This window comes from Camelus bactrianus, chromosome 11, assembly GCF_048773025.1.
Source record: "Camelus bactrianus isolate YW-2024 breed Bactrian camel chromosome 11, ASM4877302v1, whole genome shotgun sequence".
NCBI lineage: Eukaryota > Metazoa > Chordata > Mammalia > Artiodactyla > Camelidae > Camelus > Camelus bactrianus.
Genome location: NC_133549.1, coordinates 16,371,440 through 16,393,648, shown reverse-complemented (window position 1 = coordinate 16,393,648; position 22,209 = coordinate 16,371,440). Strand labels below are relative to the sequence as shown.

The 22,209-nt window shown below is 59.2% G+C and overlaps 2 protein-coding genes across 6 annotated transcripts; one reads left to right on the top strand and one right to left on the bottom strand.

Annotated features, from left to right (window-relative positions):
• Window positions 1–61: 61 nt before the first annotated feature.
• Window positions 62–17,870, bottom strand: TUBGCP2 (tubulin gamma complex component 2). Of its 2 annotated transcripts, none has more exons than XM_074373311.1 (18): window positions 17,721–17,870; window positions 16,086–16,268; window positions 15,088–15,216; window positions 14,237–14,413; window positions 13,811–13,970; window positions 10,138–10,345; window positions 9,737–9,936; window positions 9,331–9,520; window positions 8,679–8,953; window positions 7,557–7,737; window positions 6,855–7,035; window positions 4,963–5,135; window positions 4,683–4,811; window positions 4,225–4,345; window positions 3,619–3,762; window positions 3,315–3,446; window positions 2,509–2,672; window positions 62–1,368 (listed from the first exon to the last, which is right to left on the bottom strand). In XM_074373311.1, exons 2-18 carry the CDS (start codon window positions 16,233–16,235, stop codon window positions 1,233–1,235), a joined length of 2,850 nt encoding a protein of 949 aa, XP_074229412.1. In that variant the 5' UTR covers window positions 16,236–16,268; window positions 17,721–17,870; the 3' UTR covers window positions 62–1,232. The 2 variants fall into 2 exon arrangements, with proteins under 2 accessions (XP_074229412.1, XP_074229413.1); XM_074373312.1 differs by having other exon boundaries at window positions 8,679–8,824; window positions 17,721–17,868.
• A 14-nt stretch (window positions 17,871–17,884) lies between these two features.
• Window positions 17,885–21,537, top strand: ZNF511 (zinc finger protein 511). 4 transcript variants are annotated; one of them, XR_012510013.1, is made up of 6 exons: window positions 17,885–18,019; window positions 18,339–18,412; window positions 18,685–18,886; window positions 19,016–19,140; window positions 20,213–21,054; window positions 21,152–21,537. XR_012510013.1 is itself a non-coding variant. In XM_074373324.1 (6 exons), exons 1-6 carry the CDS (start codon window positions 17,900–17,902, stop codon window positions 21,168–21,170), a joined length of 723 nt encoding a protein of 240 aa, XP_074229425.1. In that variant the 3' UTR covers window positions 21,171–21,537. The 4 variants fall into 4 exon arrangements, 2 of the variants coding, with proteins under 2 accessions (XP_074229425.1, XP_074229424.1); XR_012510011.1 differs by having other exon boundaries at window positions 17,900–18,052; XM_074373324.1 differs by having other exon boundaries at window positions 17,900–18,052; window positions 20,213–20,362.
• The last annotated feature ends 672 nt before the right edge of the window (window positions 21,538–22,209 follow it).

Below are 22,209 nucleotides of genomic sequence, written 5' to 3'. Positions count from 1 at the left end.
GGGCACGGGCAGCACCTGTCCCCCAGCTCACATAGCCGTACAACCAGGCACACGAGCCACCCAAAATCCCCGACAAGTTTACTTCTCTTCCTTGGTCATACACTGCACGTCATCTGATAGCAGAAGTTCAAAGGCAGCATGTCCCTATTTGGGCAAAAACACCAGCCACTGGGACTGTGTACTGACCACAACGCGCAGCTAACTAACAGGGACTCAGCGATGGCAGCCAGGACCTCCCTCATCACAAGGACCCCCCACCCAGCCTCCAGGATGCGCCCCTCTGCCGCCACCACCTGCAACTGGAGGTGTCTGAGGACAGGGACCCCAGGGTCTGGGCCTCGGGGCTGGGCAGGAGGGCCAGCAGCTGGCTCTGGTCAGCCCCCGTGTTGCACAAGCCAGGACTGTGGCAACTTGGGTTGTAAACTTGTTTACGCACAAGTCATACTTGTCCACACTGTAGCTTAAAAGAGGAAGCAGTCTGTGGCAGGAGTCCAGCCACTCAGGGAGGGGTGCCCCCCTCCCTTGGAGAACCCCGTCATGCCACCTCATCTGCCCAGGGTCCACCTGGACAGAGCAGGGGTCAGAAGTGAATTTTGAAAATAACATGCATGGAATTCAGCAGGAAGGGGCAGCTTGGCTGGGAGCAGAGCACATAGATGTTCAAGGCAGGTCACACTGGGGCTGGCCATTCCCCCTACTGCCTGTCGAGGGGGCCGGACACGGCTGGGCCTAATGGACGAGGGCCTGGGCCTCAGCCGCAGCAGGGTAGCTCTTCCTCTGCTCTGCGGGCACTTGGGAGATGCACCCAGGCGGTTCCCGCTACAGGGCGTGGGCCATGCTGCCCTCTGCTGCCTGGAGCAAGCCAGCCGGCTGGAGGGGCCAGGCTGACCCCGGGGGCCCATCCCCCGGTCACACCAACAGGTGGGGACACCAGGCCCACACCTCCCCCACATGGCATCTTGGTGACTGTCCTGATGTTGCCCAAAAGCCATGTGTTTTTACTTTATCTTATTTGAGACCAACACACTCTTCAGGATGACTTCAATTCCGGAGAGCACGCAGGAGAGCAGACCTCTGTCTGGGATTGTGAACCCAGAGATGGGAGCTGAGCGCAGGGGACTGCACGCTGTATGTTTAAACAGAACCCGGGGCACATGCGACCCAGGAACGTCTGGGGAAAACCTCCAAACCCATTCGCTCATGCCACTGGGGCTGCGATGCTGCGGCCGGCCTCATTGTGCGGTGACTGCGATCCTGGGCGTTGGAGCTGGGGGCCCCCGTGGCACGGGCGCTGCGGGGGCCGCCTTCTGGCTCCTCTCTGCGGACAGGCGCTCCAGCCGCTCGGTGTAGAAGCCGTTGAAGTCGAGCCTGTGGGGGAAAGCAGGCTGTGTCCCTGCAGACGCCCCCAGGTCGGGGTGGAGATTCCTCCCTCAGTGGCCCTGCAGGTGACCCTCCTTTCCCCACCACGGTGAAGGGCTGGCTCCGCCCTGGACAGGAGGGCACTCAGTCACCAGCACACAAACACGGCCCCAGGCTCCACACAGCCTTCACCTGCAACACGGAGACTGAACTTACATACTTAGGGAAACTAAAGGCAAGACAAACATCTCCAGCCCCTGGACATCGGGGCTCCCTGAACCCTGGTGCCCAGGACATCAGGACGCCTGTGGGTGTGGGTGGAACAGGGCAGTCCCAATGTCTGGCTCTACCTAAGGCCACCCAACAGGAGCCTTCCCAGGGAACGATCGCCCCCCGACCTCCACCCAGTGAGCAGGCCCATCACCTCCGCTCTGAGGAGCTGTGCACCCAGGGTCCTTGGTGCAACAGAAACCTGCCAGCCGCAAAACCATAAGCCGCACCGACCAGCCCGCTGATCACCATGCACCCATCCTCACCACTTCTGCACAGCCCTACCCAGGGTTCCTCCCAGATTCCTCTGACTCCTGCACACGGGCTGCCCCGGGCTCCCCAGATGTGTACCCCAGGACTGCAGCATCATGGCCCTTGAGGTGCTGGCCTGAGAGGTGTGGCCAGACCCCCACACCCAACATGGAAGGCTGAGTGAGCACTTCCCTGACCCTTACTGACCCTCCCAGCAATCTTCTGACCAGCTGACATCAGGAGGACAGCACCTCCCACTGTTCACCTAGCCAGGGTGATGGCCAGGGCTGGGGCCCAAGGGGCCTGGTCAGCATCCTGGGTCCTGGCTGTGGTGAGACACACAAACTAGGGGTGCTGACGGGGTGGCCTGACTTGTACTGGTCAACACACACAGGACACACCTGTGAACACACACAGACCGTCTCTCAGGCGAATGACAAGTGACCAGCAGCAGCATGACAAAGCCAAGGACAGCATCCTTGGCAGAGTAGACACGGCCTCAGTCACACCTCCGTGATGGTGAGAGGACGTGGCGGGGCAGGGAGCAGACGCAGGTGTGGGCCCTGCGGTCACTGTGTGTGGTAGAAAGGGCACCCTTTCCGCGGGGCTGGAGGCAACGACACCCACCTGGAGATGACGCTGGCCATGCCGTGCTCGCAGTCGCTGGTGCTGTAGAGGCTCAGCTGGGCCAGGAGGTCCAGCAGATGGGCCGAGAAATTCTGGTCAAACTTACTGATGGTGGCCTCGAAGCTGGAGGCCAGCTGCGGCGTGTCAACGTGCTCAGCCAGGCACTGCAAGACACAGAAGCCCTCCTGCTGCTCATCCTCCCTTCTCTTCTCTTTTTCTTTCAAATAGGAGAACATATCTCGGGAAGTTTTCAGGTGACAAGAGATAGAGGGTCAGGGCACCGTGAAAACTCAAGACGGCAGGATGCAGAGACACAGTCTGGGCAGCAGGCCCGCGGACGTCTGTGGACGGCAAGTTTCTCCCTGTAGCTCAGATTCTCAAGCCGATGGTGTTGTCTCCTGGCCGCCGCTCAGCACAGAGCACAGAGCAGGGAACCCAGAGTGCCTGCCTGGGCTGACCTCCCCACTCCCTGCTGACCACCTGACCCTCCTGGTTACGGAAAGACTCCAGCCACCGTGACCGCAGGGCCCGCAGCCCTGAGCCTCCGCAGGTGGCCCCCTGGCTCAGCCCCACAGCACCACTCTGGTAACGTGGCCTCGCTCCGGGCATAGAGGAGTGAGGTTTACATGAAGCGGTGGGGAGATACTCTGGTTTGTGTTTGGAACCTAATTTAAGATGGTCTTTATTTTACTCAGCGGGAAGCCAGGAAGGATGGCAGTGGGTCAGGTCTGAGTGCTGCGATCCTAATGGTGTCAGATCTCAGCAGGAACAGGAGGGTCTCCGAAACAAACTGAAAGGCCACTCACCTTGCGGGCAAGCTCCCTGCGGGCGCGCTCCTCTGGGTGCTCAGCCTCCTCCACGGGCGGCCCCGGCACCGCGCTGCGCTCCAGCGCCAGGCCGCCCAGCTCACTGTCCACCTTCATGCTCTGCGTGAATCTCTTGGGGGTCAGGAAGAAATGTGCGCCAACTATGACCACTCAGCTCCAAGGGAAACGCTGTCCCTGTGCGTCCGGGACAGGCTCTGCAGGACTCAGGTCACATGCTCATGGCCCGCCACCGCCCACCCAGCTGGAGCCCCCAGGTCCCAAGCCCCGAGCCCAGTGGGCGCACCTGCATGCAGTTGGTGAACATGACGCACACGGACATGAGCTTGGAGAAGGCCCTGAGCAGCGCGGGGGTGGTCAGCATACAGTCCTTCAGACAGCTGTCCAGGAAGCCCGCGTGGTGCCCCAGCACATCGTCGATGTTGGAGGCCTGGGCAGTGGACACCGGCCTTTTCTCAGAATGACTGTGCCAGGCACAGCCCCGTGCACGAATCTTCCCAGGGTCTTTGCGGGAAGACTTCAAAATACCGCTAAAAGCACACGCCAAATGTGCCCCCCAAAGCGCCAAGCTTTTTAAGAGAGAAAACACAGAAAGAAGTGCTCTGTGCCCTTCCCACTCCTAGAACTTGGGGCGTGAACCCTGTGGCTGGCAGCCCTGGACAGGAGCGCCAGCCCAGCTGTGAGGCCCCACGGGAACACACGTGCTCCTCCGGCAGCCAGACTCCTGGTGGCCCTAAACCCTGGTCACCCTGGAGGGAAACCCCCATGGCCACCTCTCCTGACGATGCTCTGGTGGCGTCTCGGGAGCTGTGGGGTCAGCCCCTCCCTGGCGCCTGACCTGCTCCCTGTCTGGAGACACTACTAAGTGCCTTTACGAGTAGGCCACACTCACAGATTTCAGGTTTTTCTCCAGGACGTGCCAGGTCGGCTCCATCACCTCGAACATCATGTAGTACTGGATGTTCTGGACGAAGTTGAGCATCCGCTGCCGCAGCGTGAAGGCACCAGCGAACCTGCGCGAGGGTGCAGGTCACAGACGCACGGCTGCAGCTCCTGTGCCTGAGGGTCTGCCCCCCGCCCCCCTGCCGAATATGCGATGCGTTGTCAGGGACCACCCCCACTGAGTGTGCGATGCGTTGTCAGGGTCCACCCCCTCAACAGTTCCCACCACTGAGCGGCGGTGGCTCACACGGGCTCGGCCACTCCACTAGCCAAGCACCCAGCCATCCTGTGCAGCAGGAAAGGTCCTAAATTAGAAGCTGTGAACGCGCATCCCCAGATCTCTGTCTTCAGGCTATGGGGAGGGCGCGGCTCTGCCCGGTGGGAACCCTGGGAGCAGACAGGACGCACCACTTGGCCGAGTGCAGAGAGCACTGCTTGGCGGCTTTGTTGCTGACCCAAACGTTGCAGAGCTGCCGCTCCACGTGCTTGCAGTAGAACATGTGTCTGAAGAGCATCTGATAGCGCGTCAGGGCCTTCCTGCCAGGAGGGAAAAGGCGGCGGCATCTGACTGACGCCGCTGGTCGTCGATGGCGCCAGACATCGTTTGAGAGGCTCACAGTATGGAGCGTGCCCTAGGTGGCCAGTAACCCCGAGGGGCACAATCAGACGTGGAGACCCTGCCACCCACCTGTTGATGATCAGAGACAGGGGCCACTTCACCACGTAGTCGAAGGAGAAGGCCTCCAGGCCAGTCAGTGAGAGCTCAGTGGGGTCGGCATGGACCATGGCCTTCTCCTGCTTGGTCTCGATGGCCAGAACCCGCAGAAGTTGGGTGATGAGGTCATGAGGCATCAGGTCAATCTTGGGGACAGAGAAATGGAAAAGCATCAGGTCCTGACCCCTACCCAACCCTGCATCACAAACTAGAAAAGCAGACTCTCAATCTTGGAGGCTGGTTTAAAACACCAAACATCTACTGATAAACCCTAATGAAGAAATTAAACCACTTTCCGTCAAAATGGAAAAAGCAGAGCACAGAGGAATCACTCTGAAAACACCCCTGACGGTAAAGTGCGGTGCGAGGGATGGCTGGAAACCTTCCACCGCCAGCACACAGGCCCAGGCCATGGTGAGGGCGGCGCAGTTGTTCTCGGCAGGGCGCGCTGTCCACACGTCACTCTATTCAAATACTCACGAGGGCCACTGACACACCAGACAGCGGGACGATTCCCACAAACTGATGAAGAGCGAGAGGATGGAGGATGGCAGTTGACGGGAGAGGAAACAGAATCAGCAGGTGACACCCTCCCATCACATGCCACAGAAACGGACACCAAACAGCTGTGCCCCTCCCGCCAGGCCCCCACCCAGTGGCAGCCCTGAGTGCCCGGGACCCAGCGCCAGTGCCGTCAGTCCAGCCATGCGCTGGCCAGGCGCATCCATCCAAGAACCTGGCCTCCAGGACTTTATCCTATGAAAACACTCTTTTGCCTCACCATAGGAAGCAAGGACTGGCAGAACTGAGAGAGCTGAGCCTGACACCCCACTGTCCACACCACAGCCAGCCAACAGAAGAGGGAAGAGAGAACCCGAACATGGCGAGCCAGCACCACGAGACCTGCCCCACGTGCACAGAGCCCTCTCCAGGACGGGCCACAGGGGGCCACACAGCAAGGCCTTGGTGATGTTTACAAAGCTGAAACACGAAGTGCCCTCTGACTACAGTGGGGTGAAATCAGAAATCAGTAACGGGGGAAAACAGAATATTCACGAATCGTGAAAGGTGGATGCCCTTAAAAACAAATGGGTCAAGGAAGAAATCACAATGGAAACTGGAGGACACCTTGAGCCAGACGGAAATGGGAACGCTGTAACCAAAACTGCCCGGCGCAGTAAATCAAAGCTCAGAGGGAAATTCACAGCAGCAGAAAAAACCACATCAAGCCGACAACCCAGCTTAACCATCCAGGAAACCGAAAAATGAGCAAATGACCCAAAGCAGAAGGAAAAAAACAACAATCAGAGCAGGAAGAAACCAGAGACGAGAGAAACAACACGGAAAACCGAGGAAGCCATCAGGCTGGGTCTCTGCAAAACCAAAGAAGCTGACAAGTTTTTAGGTGTATTTGTCTGCACAAGAAAGAAGACTCAAATGACTAAAATCAGAAATGGCAGCGCCAACCTTACAGAAACAGATGAGCTCACGAGAACTCATTCCTACACAAATTCCTGCAGTCACTTAAGTCACCAAAACTGACTCAAGCAGAAGCAGAAATGGGAGCAGACCTGGAGCAGGGAGGAGACAGAGGAAACCACAGACCCTCTCGACAAGAAAAGCCTCGCTGGCAAGTTCTACCGAACACTGCAGGAAGAATTAACACCGACCCTCCTGAAACATCAAAAAACCAAAGAGGAGGGAACATTTCAGCTCAGCCTATGAGGCCAGAGACCCCACAAAGGACTAAGGCCAACATGCCTGCGAGACACAGACCTCGGACACGGGTCCCGCAGCACATGAAAGGCTCACACCCCACGAGGCCTGGCCCCCACTGTGCTTCTGGAGCGCGGTGGGCAGCCCACCTTGAGGTCATCTTTGAAGGGGTCGGTGTTGGCAGTGCTCATGCGCAGGGCCAGCTCCAGCAGCGCCTCCAGGCGGGTGGGCGTGATGTCATCCACCGGCTTCTTCAACTCCTCCTCCGTCAGGTCCATGAAGTGCACGAAGAAGTCGCCTTGGTCCATCAGGAAGTAGCGCTTGATGGACCTGCGAGTGGGTGAAGGTGAAAGGCCGCACCAGCAGGGCCCTGAATGTGAGAACAGCCTGGACTCGCAGAGGCTCCCGGCAACTGGGATGCGGGGTGACGAGGTGGGGCCAGGTGGGCCTGGGAGGAGTGCCGGTGCCCACACCCGCCGGTGCCCAAGCTGAGACGTTTACAGGGGCCGAGGTGAAGTGCTCTCTTAGGTGGAGGCACAGGACCACTGCACCGGGCTGTGCAGGAGGAGGTGCTGCCAGAAAGTGCGGGTGCTGCAGATGGGGCTCCAGGAGGGCAGGGGCCCTAGGAGGGGGCTGGTGGCTCCAGACAGGAAGCTGTGCCACCATGGACAGGGTGACACGGGCAGACCCTGCCCTCGCCGGCCTCTGGTAGGACATCTCTGGGATGGCAGGTGTGAGGCCCACAGGCCTCTTCGGGCTGGATTCAGCCTGGCATGCGGCCTTGTTTAAAGTGACAAGTGAGCTGTTGTGTCGGCACCCGACCGCGGGCAGGCACCCAGGGGGACACACACCTCAGGTGAGCTACGAGCTCCTTCTCCTCCATCAGGAAGTCCAGCAGCACCTTGCTGGCGTAGTTGAAGGCCTTCTCGATCTGCTCCACATACGCCCGCTCCTTCAGTGTGTAGATGACCTCCTTGGCCACCGGGCAGGTGACGTCATGACCACACTCTCTGACCACATTTAGGTATTTTCCTGGAAAGGGAAAAAGGAAAGCAAGTTTACATTCTTGACGCTCACGGCTAGTTGCAGGCCTGGACCTGAGACAGTGCAGCCCAAACGCAGGCCCGGGGACAGGCCCAGGACCGACTGGGCAAGAATGGTCCTGGAACTGCCCCCACCCCACCGCCAGGGGACAGCGGCACAGCTGCCCCCGTCATGGGCTGACACAGTCAATGCTGTGGCCTCCCAGTCCAACCAGGGATGCTCGCTCGCCTCTGAGGGCTGGGCTGGGACAGGGTTGGGAGGGTTTAGTCTGGCTCTGGTGAGGCTTTCTGAAGTGACTGCTGGGCTCTTGATGCGAAAGACCCAGCTCTAACGAGTCATGGGAGGTCACAGCACTGACTGCACCAGCCCATGACGGGGGCAGTGGTGCCGCTGTGCCCTGGGTGGGGCTGGGCCCTGGCTCCGCGGGGACAGAAGCGCCCGGGCTCGGGCCCCCGGGTGTCACCGGGGGGGCCTCTCCGTGGGCTCTTCACCTGTGCCCCTTACAGTGCCAGTCGTGGCAAAGCAGGCGTCTGGTGAGCACAGCGCCTCCCTGAGTTCTGGGGGTCGTCACAGCAAACACCGGGCCTGCGGAGGGGTCCCGGGAACCCCACTTGGGCCCACGCTGGACAGAAGTGCCGGCGGCCTGGGACCCGATACTTGTGACCGGAGTCTGCAGTGGGGGCAGTCCGGGGGACCGAGCCCTCAACCTGTGGGGCCTGCGCTGACCTGGGGAGTTAAGTGTCAGAACTGGGCGTCCACAGGGAACTGGAGAGCTGGCTGCTGGTGTGGAAAACCCGCATGTCTGGGGTCAGAGGAGTTGGGGGCAGAAAAGTTTTCCTTCAAGTGGTAACAGTTTTAGAAATTAAGCGACACAGCAACCGTGAGACAACCAGGGGCAGGGAGCACGCGCCCACGAGCGCCCCGCTCACCTGTGCTGAGGACCTTGCCCGCCATCTTCTGCAGGAAGGAGGGGATCTGGCGCTGCACCACGGTGTACCGCTGGTCCCAGTACTTGTCGTTGTAGTCCTCCTGGATCTTCTCCTTCTGCAGCTCGTGCTCTTCCACCATGAACTCGCTGCAGAGCACAGGGGCCTGCTGGCTGCGGGGCTGCACGCGGCCAAGCAGCACAGCAGAGGCGGCCGTCCAGCCCGGCCTCGGTGCGGGGATTTCTCTGCTGCGAGGGGAGGTGCTCCTGCCAACCTCACTGTGGCCAGACACCCACCAGTCCAGGTGAGAGGACTTGGGGTCTGCAGGGCTGGGGGGCTGCCCCCCTCACCCTCACCCCCTCCCATGGGGCCTCGCGTTTCCCTCCGTCTCGAATGGAGGCAACGAGACACTCCAGTCGGGTACGTGAGCCTTCACGTCAGGGGTCAGACGCCATCCATCCGCGTCACGACCGTGCAAAGGATTCCTTGCTAGGTCCTCACACTAGAGTTTGCTAGCTCGACCATTAATAAACTATTTCTGGTCAACGAATTCATCTTTTAAATACTCTGACAAACACACATCAACGTGGAATTCTTCGTGCACTGACACGTGTCAGGGTGACGAGGGGCCACGCCCAGGTGCCCCCAGCCCCACCTGTACGGGTCATTGATGACACCTCGGTAGATCCACTTCTCCAGGATTTCGAAGTAGGGCACGCTGGCGGCCTTGGTGAGGTACAGACACAGCTCCTGCGCCTGGCTGTCGCCTGTGTAGCTGAAGCTCCGGTCATGCAGGAGGCTCAGGGTCGACCCCCCGACACACTCGCCTTTATCCACCGAGGTGGCTGCTCAGAGGAGGCGGCGCTCAGTGCCGAGGGCCCAACAGTCACCATGGCAGACAGGAGCCCCTCAGCTCACCTCCCACCTCCTCACACAGACAGGCTTTCTTCTGGGGACAAACACGAAGCCGCACTGCCTCTGCCTCCCAAGAGCAATGGGCGGAGGATGGGCACCCTGGCCATGCTGCCCCCACTGCCCCAGGGCCCCGGCTCTCCTCTCACCCAGGGAGGCCAGGATGTCCACGGTGCGCATGGCTGGCTGGACGTAGAACCAGAGCTTCTGCAGGGAAAGGAGGCCCTGCCTCTGCAGCTGCTCCAGCTGCGTGACCAGGATCAGGTACTCCTTCACTAGTGTTCTCATGGCAGCCGCCAAGGCGTGGTTCACCTGCCCATACTCGAAGGAAGACTTCTCTTCAATGAATCTGTGGGGAAAGGAAATAGTGAGCACCCCTGAGAGGGTGTGAGCTCGTCTCAGGTGGGAAGGTGGACGACCAAAGCCCCCCTTGACATCCTCAGGGCACTGTGGACACCTGTCTCCCTCGTGTGGCTCAGCGAGGTAGAGACTCTCCTCAGAAGAGGGCTGAGTGACCTTGACGGGCACCTCGGGCGAGCCTGGCACCAACCTTGTCACGGTGGAGTAACTGGCGGCCACTGGGAGGATCCTGTTCACCAGCTCCCTGATGGACAGGTCCAGGTTGGGGTCCACAAGGAAGGTGCGGCTCTGCCTCCCGGTGAGGGGCTGGGCGGTGATGTACCTGCCGTCCACGCCCACCAGCACGTACAGCAGGTCCTCCACGACGGCTGACTCCTGGGAGGTCAGGGGCAGCGTGCCTGTGAGTGCAGACATGGCTGGGGCTCACCTTCCACCAGACCCCCACTCCCAGCAGAGTCTTTCCATTGGCTGCCCTCCGTGTAACTGCTTCTAGTGCTCGTGAATATAGACACCAAGTCCTTCACTCGACTCAACTGATACCTCTGAACACCAAAGGCTGAGGCCCCAAAACCAACCAGGAAAGGCGCTGACCCGGCAGCAGGCCAGGCAGAGCCTCGGAGCACTGGGCAGACACCTGCGCACGCGAACGAGCGTGCGACATCTAAGAGGACAGAGCTGGGGCTTAAAAAGCACCTCTGACCGTATTGTACTAGCGATGCTCACTACAACCTAACAAACCTGGGATAAAAAGGCTTTCTCTGATCACTAAAACGCGAGTGGTTTCTATTGTACGCACAGTCTGAAACGGCTCCGAGACCCCAAAGGACTCAGGGCAATCAAGGCCATGGACCAGGGCCGTCCCCCAAATGCCTCGTAGCCTGGACCCCCCTGCCTCTCGGTTCTCGGTCCAGAACGATCCTCAGCGTCCTGCCCAACACCTGCTGGGCACATGGTCACACTAGGACAGGGGCAGCACAGGAGAAAGGCGCCCCAGCCCCGGCTCCCTGCCGAGCCCCGTGGGTGCTGTGTCAGCTCAGGGCACCCAAAACCAAGGCCTGGCAGCTCGGATGGGGCTCACGGAAGCACTGCTGGCCCCACACGTCTGCAGGCAAGGGAGGCAGCAGGGCAGGCTGGAGCCCAGCAGCTGTCTGTCCAGGCACTGGTCACTTGGGGCTCAAAGCTGCTGTCTGAACCCCAGGCTGTTTTTCTCTACAGCTGTGGTGGCCTTCAGATTCCAGCCTCTGTGACCCCCTGAGGTGGGCACGACTGGCTGCCATTCCTTAGCGCAGGGCTACTAACCTAACCTCACACATTTCACCTCCAATCTCCACACTGCCCTAGCCAAGGCCCGGCTGAGGTTCACGGGGAGGAGTCCGTGGCAGTGGGGGAGGGTGCAGACCCAGGGTGGGGAACTCAGGGTCCTGGGGCAGATGCTGGCCCAGCCTCCCCCGCCCCTGTGTGGAAAGGAGAACATCACAGCCTGTACGAGTGGGAGACACAGCCAGCTTGCAGTTGAGCTCAAAGGGACACGGGACGCTCCAGGGTGAGGGGACATCCCACAGAAGTTGGAATGGGAAGCCACACGGAGCCATCAGGATTTCACCGGGGTGCAGGGTCACTAGAGAGGCTTCGCAGGGCAGACCTGACTCAGATCCGCACTGGGATGACAGAGAGGGCTGTAGTGGGCAGGAGGTGGGCTCAGATCTCCACTCTGACACATTGCCGCTGGCTCCCAAGGCCAAATGAAAGGAAACTAAAACTCGTTTCCCTGCCATGCCAGCCACTCGCTGCCCACCGGCCACAGATGGCTGGGGCACCGCAGAATGGACCTACAACATGCCTTCACCATGCAAAATTCTGTGAAAGGTGCTGAGCCCTGAGTGGGGAAAGTGGACAGAGGCCCTCTCCTGCAGCTGGAGGGTGGGTGACAGCTGGGGGCTGGGGCCAGGCTAGTGCAGCAGAAGGGAAGCAGATACAGATGATGCCAGTCACCACACGGAGAGGAGGGGTGCCTGGGGAAGGTCAGGAGCCCATTGTGGACACTCTTGGCAGACGGAAGGCCACACACAGGCAGGACTTCAGGAGAGCTGTGTAAGGGACAGAGAGCTGGGACCCCACCGGGAGCTTCCAATTCCTTAAAACAGATGGGTCACCTGGGAGGGGGAGAATCCATGAGACCCAGGAGCAAAGCGCAAGGACTCAAGATGAGGCAGAGGGAGAAACAAAATGGAGGCCAGGAGGGGACCACAGACCACCCAGTACTGCCCGAACATTCAGGGAAATCGGGCTGTGTTACCAGATCTGAGCACGGGGCTCAGTGACCCAGCAAAGGCCGCTGCATGGGAGCCGCCTGTGCCTGTGGCCTCGATGTCAAGGCCCTGGGTCAGGGCAGGACTTGTAAGGACGGCAGTTGCTACGCCATCTGGCTGCTGACAGGACGGCCTGGGCAAGCAGATGGAGCTGGAGACCTGTGTGTGGAGGGATGGCCCAGCGTGGATGGGGACCTGCCTCAGCTCTAAGAAGGGAATCGGATGGCAAGGTGACCACAGGGAGGTGGGATGGGCACCACTCAGCCAGCGGGGGGACGTCTCGCATTGCCCACTCCTGGGGGTGAAGCTCTGCCAGGGGGAGGCCAAGGAAGGGCTGAGGACAGCCATGCCAACCACAGGGGTCTGAACGTGGACAGGGCAGTGGCCAGAGGGCTGTGGAGGGTGCTGCGTCATGGCCTGCAGTCTGGGCCAGGGAGGGACAGGGTAAGAAGGTGACACGGGCCCAGAGGACCAACACTGATCCCACCTCTGGAACCCGCATAGCGTGGCTGCTGGAGTGACATGGGCTAGAACACCTCGAGTTCTCCCAGGGAACGCTGCCATGCAACCGGCCTGGGGACCCCGACAGCGAGGCACGCCCGTGGCCAGTGTGTGAAAGCATCTGCCTCAGTAGCACAACCCCAAATGTAGAAAACTTCCTCGTCGGACACCCAAAGCATGGCCTGCCCTCAAGAGCCAGTGCCTGGGTTCCCCTCCCCGGCTGGGCCTCCCCAAAAGAGGTGGTGCCTCATGCGAGGCCTGGAACCTTGTCTCCTCTGACTGATCCAGACACACAAACATGGTGTCAGCAAAGTCCACAGCCATAGCAACAGACTCCCTCAGCAGCTCTTAAACTTCTTTGGCTCCTGCCAGGTGTGCAGGGGAGCCAGTGGCATCTCACCTGCTGGCTCCCCAGGCCGGCAACACGGGGCCTGCCCCGCCCACCCTGCTCCCCACCCTTGGAGAACCTGTGCAGCACAGGCTCCCGTGCCCACGCCTCTCACCTCCACACAGGCTGTGCTGGCACCTCCCCGTGGGCACCGCTCTTCGAGCACGCACCATGACGCGTTTCCTCTCAAGCGTGCACCCTGAGCAGGAGGTGGGACACAGCTTCCCACCCAAAGAAGTGCTCGCCAGGTGGGAGGTGCAGGCAAGGTGCGCAAATACCACATCCCCAGCTGCCCCTCGGCTGTCTGGACTGGACACGTGAAGGCCAGCATGGCAAGCCTGGCACCGCTGCGGGAGAATCTGCAGTAACCATGCCTCGCTGCTTGGAAGGAGGACCCTGGTCAGCCTGTCGCCCCTAGTCTGCACAGAGCCCGGGACGCAGGCTCTCCTAAAACCCAGACAAGACCCAGCCCAGACGCTGGCAAGTCACCACCCACTGGTGACTGGGGACAGGGGTGTGGAGGATGGCAAAAGGTGGGCATCGTGAGCTGCAGCATGACCAAGGGCAGGAAGGGCCTGGGGGGCTGTAGCCCTCCCACCACAGCATCCCCAGGCAAACAGAGGTGCCTCCAGGTCCCCACTGCCAGAGCTCCAGGCCTCACGCACCTATAGGCACAGCTGCATCTGTGCTCACACCCGCGCCTGCCAGGAAGTCCCCGAGAAGCGTGGGTCTCTCATACACCCAGGCCGGGAAGACTGGGAGGTGCTGGCCCAGATTCTTCCTGTTCTGCTTGTCTCGAAGCATCTTTCTTGTGAGTTCCAGAGACTGGGGAAAATGTGTTTCAAAAACAGAAAAGACACATACAATTTCAGTACAAACACTTAAAACTAACAGGTCTGCAGTGTAAAAAGTGGGGCCCTAAGCACACGTGAGGGTCAACAAATACAAGTGGACGTGAGACAAACGTGTCCAAGCCCATCACAGTGCGAGGGGCTGGGGACAAGCCACACGGCCACCCCAAGGAGCCAGGACCGGACAGGAGTGTCTCCACAGTCAGACCCGGCACCCACCCGGCTGCGGCAACGTGGTACCTGCTGCCACGTGGGGCCCGTGGCCACGCTGCCCAGCTGCTTCCTCAGCTCCTCCAGCTCCTGCATGGAGATCTTAGAGGCTGTGGCTGGGGCATTGAAGTTGGTGGTGCCACTGGTGGCGGTGCTTGCTGCGAACTCTGCCCTCTCCCTGGCATTCTGCTGTAGGTACTGCAGAGTCTGAAAGCACACAGCACCTGGAGTCCTGCGGACTGGCGTGTTTGTGCCCTCCACTGGGCACTGCCAGTCCCTGAGCTGCAGCACAGTCTCCCAGAGCTTTCTGCCATGAGGTGCCACATCCCCAAATCTCAGGAGGACAGCATCCCAAACTCATTCCCAGCAGCCCATGACTGGCCTCCCTTGCTGCGAGAGACCAGTGGCCAGCGCTGGTGGCCACCCTGTGCCCAGCCGCACCCTCCCCCGAGACCGCAGGCGCATGAAGTGAGTGGAAGCACTGAATGCCCAGGCACCTCGGCACCTCTGCACTCTTCTAAGCATCGTAAGTAACACATGCTCACTTTAGAACAAAGACACAGCCCGGACCACAGAAACGGAAGTCCCTCCGCCCCAGAGGCAGCGTTAACCACCTTGTGTTTGTCACCAACACGAGTGACTTCCGTTCCGATGCACCTTTATGGTGCACGGAGTCCTCTGTGACCTCAACGCGCTACAGGTGCAAGGCCAGGAAAGCTCAAGGACAGGTGCCAGGGTCAGAGAGTAGAGGTCAGGTGGCCCCATGGCTGTCACCCCAACTGACAAGCTGCACGGCCTAGCATGACCCCACAAGGACACACATCCATCCGTCTTTCTGAGACACAGAGAGGTCCTTCCAACCCAGCCGAGCCAGCACCCACCTCTCTGTCCTCCGTGAGCTTTGACAGCAGGTACACCAGGGGGTCAAGGTTCCTGGTGTTCTTTGATTTCAGTTCATCGTATTTCTTCAGGAAGTCCTCAGGAGTACGAGAAAACTCTGCTATTTTAACCTCAAAAGTATAGATAGAGGGACACAGTGACAACAATCAGGAATCTCAAAAAATCTTGTAGAAAACTAAACCCAAAACAGCAATCAGAGTGACGTCAGGCAGATGGAACAGTCCTAAATCTCCAAAATAAAACTGAGCAAATGCACTGAAATTCCTTGTTGAACTCCGCACTCTCCTCTGAGGTTCCTCCCTCGTTTGCTTCCCCAGCCTGAGCTGCGACCTCCCAGCATTTGTCTACACATTTAACTCTGTTCCTCTGGAACTCATCACTACATACAGGTTCACAGTTACATTTTCTCATTAACTAAAATACCCACTTATAATATGCTAAATGTCACTGTGTGTCCTAGACTCTCTAGTCTGCTCAGTAAATGTTCTGAATTATCCCTGTGCTGTTATCAGACTATTTAAATAAACGAAGGCTCACAACGGGTTTCTAAACTAGATTTCAAAGTCATCTTTTACTGAGGTGTAATTCTGAATTACATACTATTTTAATAAAGAAAGAAAATCTACTTTAAAAGGATTTAAACGTAGTTAATGCCAGGAGCCTCCTTTTCACCCATGGGAATATCTGTGTGTCGAGATGTGAGCGGAAATCAGGACTATCTGCGTCTTTCTCCTCAGGGGGTACAGGGAGGCTGTGGTTCAGAGACTGAGTCTGAGGTCAGGCAGACAGCCCTGCATCCTACCTGAGCCTCACTGCCTCGTCTGTACAACAGGCTGACTGATGGGGCCACTGAGGAGTCAGCAGGAGTGCTGAGCAGAGCACATATCCACGAAAAGCATCTGTCAAGTGCTGCCTGCCACCTGCACTGGCACTGCTGAGGCTGCCCAACAGGAGTGTAAACTCCGGGACGCGCACTCACCTTGGCACTGTGTGCAGACACGGTGGTTGTGACATACGGGGTCCTGTTCTTCTGCAGCAGGTCGATGTAGACCTCGGCCCCATCACCCCCGCGGACCCGCAGCAGGCTGAGCAGCTCGTTGACGTCATGGTGAATCCGAAACTCACTCATAGTCTTGGCTCTGCGACATCACAATGTGTTCTCCTTAAAGTAAGAGGAAAGCCACTTATAAAAATAAAACCCATAAATAAAAAACCATTCAAGTAACTGAATCTGGCCAGTATCAGGTCTTTGGGAAGCCAAACTGTCACAGGGCCCAGCCTGGCCCACCAGTCCCCCAGGCAGACACCACACACCCCCATGACAGGGCCTGCCCACCCCCAGGCGGGGCTCGTTCCTAGGGTGAGTCCTCCTTGCCCTCCAGGTGGCGCCCACTGGTGTGTTCTGTCATTTCTTATTGGAGGCTGCCTTCAGTGGGCAGCTCCTTGTGGGAGCCCAGAGTTTCCACACCTGCTCCTCAGCTCAGGGAGCTGCTTGCGCAGCCAGTGAGAGTGTGGCCCCACCGGCCTGGGCCCCTTCCTCCTGGTGACTCCAACCTCACATGGCCCTGGGCCAGCAGGCAGCTGCTCCCTTGGTCAGCATACAGCACCTTCCCGTCCCTTCTCGCTCTAGCCATGCAGACACAGGGGTCCGGCCCTCAGGGGTCCTGGTCTACACAGGTAGCTCCGCACAGGCCTAAACCACTGCCCTGGCCAGGTTCCCGCCGTGACGCCCGCACCTGCAGCTGCGTTCACCCTCCAGTTCTGTGTTTGCACTCCGGTGCCTCGGACGCTGCCTTTTCTGGCCCAGGCGTGGTTTTTTGCTAAGATTGCAAAGCATCTCCTGCACACTTGAGCTGAGTGCTTCAGCCAGACCTGCCCTGTCCACAGGCCTCCCCATCGGACGCACAGCCCACTGGGGTCAAGGCTAACTGCAATCCCACCCAGCAGACAGTGGGGGACTGCTCAGGGACTTCTGTCTTCCCCTGGATGACCCGTCCAGTCAGCCATTATCACCGCACAGGCAATTAGCCAGAGATTCAAAAAATAAACACGAGGAAACTATACATATTTCACATAAACATTTCAGTGTATCTCCACAGGGTTCATAATGTTGGTTCACCACCAACAAAAAGGACTCTTGGAAATGACAAGCAAAATCATTTCTGTCTGTGAGTTTTCTGAGAGGTCTTTCAACAGATTCTCAAAGGCTCTGTGACCCAAAAAAGGTTAAGGACCACGGTGCCACCAGCTCCACTGAAGACGAGCCCCGCGTCAAACATCAGGCCAGGGAGGCTCAGCCCCCTCCCGCTGCACGAGTGTTGACCCCTAACTCTCCCATGAGACAGAGACTCTGACCCCGAGCGACGGAAAACAGGGTCTCGGTGTGCAAATCTGAGAGTCGCGGCACACAAACGTCAAACGCTGGCCAGAAGCAGGGCACCTCCAAACAGGAGGACAGAACAGCGAGCGTGAGCCGGCGCGGACGCCGCCAGCACGCGCGCGGACCCCGCTCGGGGCGCGGGGTTAGAGCAGGGAACCGGCTGCGGCTCCCGGCCGGCCTCAACCCCGACCCGGTGCTCCCAGACTCAGGCCCCGCCGCCCCCGCCCGACTCACCGCAGGCGCCGCGCCCGGGGCCAGCCCGCCAAGCCCGCCAAGCCCGCCAAGCCCGCCAAGCCCGCCGCGCAGCCTGTGTCGCCCGCGCCGGACGTGGTGCGTGACGTCACATCCGGCTCCGGCCCGGCCGGCTTGCGGACGGTGGCCGACAGGCTGTGGCGGCGCCGGCGCGCAGGGCGATGCAGCTGCCGCCTGCACTACACGCCCGCCTGGCGGGGGCACCCGGGGAGGCCGAGCCGCTGCCCGTGGAGCGGGACCCCGCGGCCGGGACCACGCCCTTCCGCTTTGCGGCGCGCCAGGTACGATTCCCACGGGAGCACGAGTTCTTCGAGGTGCGTGAGCAGAGGGAGAGGGCAGTTGGGGGCCGGGGCGGTGCCGGGGGCGGTGCCTGGGGCAGGGGCTGGACGGGGCGGAAATAAGGCTAGGTGGGGGCCTGGCTGGTCGGGACCGGAGGCCGGTGGGCGGGCCTGTGGGGGGCGGGGTTATGGCTCAGGGCGGGGCCCTGGACGGGGTCTGGTGGGGCGGGAGTAAGGCTAGGGGCGGGGCCTGTCGGTGTGGGGCCCTGGACGGGGGCTAGATGGGGCGAGGTCAGAACTGGGACAGCTTTGTCTCCTGCAGGACGGGGATGTGCAGCGGCACCTCTATCTCCAGGATGTGCTCACGCAGGTGGCTGGGGATCCCGAGAGGCCCAGGTGAGCGCTGTGACCCAGCGCGGGCCCCCTCTTTGTCTCCTCCTCGCTCCTTCCTCCCTGCCCGCCCCTCTGTCTGGACCACCGTCTACGTCGTCGGTGTGACTGGCCTCCTCAGTGTCTGCCTGGTCTGTGAAAATATAACTGTTAGAAAAATGGGAGTTGGGACTGCAAGAGAAAATCCGAAGCTTTATCAGACCACTAAAAGGGGTGTGGTAACAGGGAGTTCTGTCCTCCGTGGAATGGCATCCCCACCAGGCCACTTCCTCTGCCAGGGTGCCCGAGTTCACCTGTCAGGTAGCCGGGTGCTGCCAGGTGTTTGACGCCCTGGAGGACTTCGAGCACCACTACCACACTCTGCACAGAAACGTCTGCTCCTTCTGCAAGCGGGCCTTTCCCTCGGGACACCTGCTGGACACCCACATCCTGGAGTGGCACGACTCCCTGTTCCAGATCCTGGCTGAGCGGCAGGACATGGTGGGTGACCGTCTCACCCAAGGGCCGAGGGCACATCATGAGGGCTTGTTCCCCCATTGCGTGCCTTGTGGTGCCAGAGCCGGGGGGCTGCCCAGGGGTCAGGGTGCAGTGACACTGTTTCTGTTTCAGTACCAGTGCTTGGTGGAGGGCTGCACAGAGAAGTTTAGGACCAGCAGAGACAGGAAGGAGCACCTGGTGACACGTCACCTCTACCCTGCGGACTTCCGCTTCGATAAACCAAGGAAGAGCAAAGGGTATGAAGCCACTTCCCAAGCGTAGAACTCCTTTGATACGGAGACTTTAAGGGTACCCCTGTCACTTAACGTCCTGTTTAGCTGCCAGTAACGGAAACCCAGATAGGTCGGGAGTTATTAACCCAGAGGAATTAAACAGATAGGGCTGGTTTCACATGTGGCACCTCTGCTGCAGGAGGACAGGAGGGGAGAACCTGGCTTCCCAGGTCTGTGCTGGGAATGACTGGGGTACCGTGGCAGGGTCTGCAGGGCCTGCAGAAAGAGCCCCACCCCCTGCACACTCACGCTTCGCAGCTGTGCCTGCACCTCCACCCGGCCCGTCGCCTCCCCTCCATCGCTGATCAGGGCCTTTGGGAACCTGTCCCGGGCTGTGAGTCCCTCCGCTCGTGTGGGGCCCTCTGGTTTTTCATTTGTCCTGTAGGTAGATGAACTTGACAAAGCCGAGTGCTACATGCTACTGCTCAAAATGTCCTATGGGGAGGTTCCCCTGGGTATAATTTTTAAGTTTGTGTTATATTTGTTTGCCTTTTCATTAACTGATGTGTTCAGCTGAAACTTCACAATCACCTAAAAATTGTGTTGATTGAAGTCTTTTTAGACTAAATTATCCCCAGACAAGACTTCGCTGTTTAAAGTGAAATAATCAGGAGAATCCACTACAATATGAGAGATTTTTCCAAGGCCCCTGGGGGTAAGGTAATTCTTTTCTTTTCAAGGACTCGTTTTAAGGGAGAAAACCCTACAATGTTTGATTGAGACATAGTATTATGGGAAAGACACTCAGTATCTTATGGCTGAGTTTAGTAACTTTCTCACTAATTGTTACAGAGAGATGTCTAGTACTCTTAGTAATCATTTACCATGTGACACCATATAAATACTGGTTTTGAAAAGCAAAGTACGATCATTACGCCTAAATCCATAAATCGTGTCTTATATCACACAGACGTTTCTCCTAGTTCTGGTAGCCAGGAAGTTACTTTTGGCAAAATAGTTATAAAATAGCTTTGTGAGTTCATTCCTGGGGGAAGCCCGGGGGCTATAGGAGCTCGCGCCTTCTTGTCTTCCCCAGCCCAGCCACGCCTGGGCCTGCCGTGCAGGTGTCTGCAGAAGCCCTGGGGGGTGACCAGGTGCCATCAGAAGGGGACGCCATGGAAGTCTGCTTTGAACACACAGAGCTGCCCCCAGAACCTTCCGGAGAGAGGCGGACCTACGGCCACAGGTCAGTCCCAGGCGTCTTTCTGAAGCCGGCTCTGAGCCTGTGCTTTCCCTGGAAAATTCCAGGTTTGATGCTGGGCCGGCATTCTCCCCAAGAGGAGCTGCCACTGGGTTGGAGTGTTGGCTTCGGCAGGAGGTGAGAGCCTGACCCTACCCACTCCCCTCAAATGACCTGCTTCTCCTGCTGTTCAGCCTGGAGTGCAGTGCCCTGCACCTGCCCAGCCTGAGCTGGGGTGGAGAACCAGGTGTGATTGCTCGGGTTACAGCCTACGAGTCTGTCTTTCTAGTGCTAAATATGCTATTCCTGAGTTGAAGTTGACTTCAAATCTAATTTGGGGGAAAACATTGGAGAAATGGAAAAGATCACCACCAAATCCAGACCAACAGGAAGGTGAACTGGCATCCCTCAGCTGCCCTCGAGCAGTGGCCCAGACTCTGGCATGAGCATGAGCCCCAGGTTCCAGTGGGTGGGTTGGGTTTCGTCCGGATGGACCGAGGGCAACAGGAAGGCTGAGCCCGGGGGCGGGAGGCGGGGAGCCTCTCGTGCTTGGCGGCTGGAGAACACCCCCGCGCCTTCCGGGAAGCCGGTCTGAAGCAGGCTGGCTGGCTGGGCCAGGAGAGCCGTGGGCGAAGGGCCGCCCACACCCTGAACGTTCCAGGCTGGAAGAATAAGATTCCAGAGCACCAGACAGCGCTGTGAGTTGGGTTGTTTGTTGGCAAAAAATGTGGTTTAGTACGAAGAATTTTTTTTTTCTGCATTTCAGAATACCTTCTACCATCTGTTTTGGTCAAGGTGCATCACGAGGATTTAAAAGTACCAAGAAAAGAAATAAGCACCAGTGACACTGAGACTGAGAGGAAGAGCCACGAAATCGAGTGGATCCTCGGCGGGAGACTGGCCCTCTGCAGAATGTGGTGTCACCAGTGGGCTTTTCCTCTTGCCTTCCTGTGGCCACCCCAGGACCCTGGCCCTGCTGTCCTCGGAGTCTTGGTCCCTCGGTGAACCACCGAATGACGCGGGGAGCCGTGTTGGGAGCTGTGAGGGGCCCACGGATTCCAGGAGGGGCCCGACCCACGAGGCAGCTGGAGTGGGGAGAGCACCCCTGCTCCTCACAGGGCCTACCCCCGGCCCCCTAGCCAAGGGCGACCTTTGTAAACACGTAGAGAGAATATTTTTCACGATCGGTCTCATGTTGTCATTCTGTGCTGGTTAACGGTGGGCACGTGAGCAGCAGTTACTGGTGAGCATTTTGTTTTCAGCACTCACTTCTCGGAAAAACCAATGACGTTTTAGGGCCTGAGTGCAGGGGTGATGTGGCCCGGACCATCCTCTCACCCACACTGAGCAGACCTGACTGAGACGGTGAGACCAGGGAGACTCCCCCAGGCCTCGGCAGGGCTGTAGGTGCCGGGGGAGGAGTGCCCGCTGGGAGAGAGGCTGGGGGAGGGGCCCAGTTGTGCGGTCCTCTCCTCCTTGTGTATCTGGCTAAATGGAGTGCTCGCCAGTGGAGCCAGGGCTGGGAAAGGCAGGGCAGTGGTGGGGCGGGTGCAGATGGAGGCAGACCTGCACAGAGAAGCGGCTGGATCAGGTGTGCTGATAAAATCAGTGCTCTCAGGGCCAGGCCTGTTGCAGCGGAGACCCACCAGCAGGCTCTCCCTCTGGGAGCCTGTGCCCACTGGGCGTGTGCCTGTGATGCTTCCAGGGGCTGTACCAGGCTGAGGGCCCTGGCTTAGCTGGCCGTGGGAGGATGGGCGCTCCCTGCCCCCCCCCCCCCCCCCCGCAATCTCACCTCCATCCTGCTCTTGTTCTGGGCTCTGGGCTGGAGGCAGCGGGTGGTCATCTGTGACTCA

Bases quoted from the DNA above. Each gene is read 5' to 3' on its own strand.
- TUBGCP2 (XM_074373311.1), bottom strand. From the start codon at position 16,235: ATGAGTGAGTTTCGGATTCACCATGACGTCAACGAGCTGCTCAGCCTG. The intron at 5,136-6,854 runs GTGGGCTGCCCA...TCTGTCCCCAAG, and splicing joins CCTTCAAAGATGACCTCAAG to ATTGACCTGATGCCTCATGA. The intron at 1,369-2,508 runs GTGGGTGTCGTT...TTTCCCCCACAG, and splicing joins ATGGCCAGCGTCATCTCCAG to GCTCGACTTCAACGGCTTCT.
- ZNF511 (XM_074373323.1), top strand. From the start codon at position 17,900: ATGCAGCTGCCGCCTGCACTACACGCCCGCCTGGCGGGGGCACCCGGG. The intron at 18,053-18,338 runs GTGCGTGAGCAG...TGTCTCCTGCAG, and splicing joins GGGAGCACGAGTTCTTCGAG to GACGGGGATGTGCAGCGGCA. The intron at 18,413-18,684 runs GTGAGCGCTGTG...TTCCTCTGCCAG, and splicing joins GGGGATCCCGAGAGGCCCAG to GGTGCCCGAGTTCACCTGTC.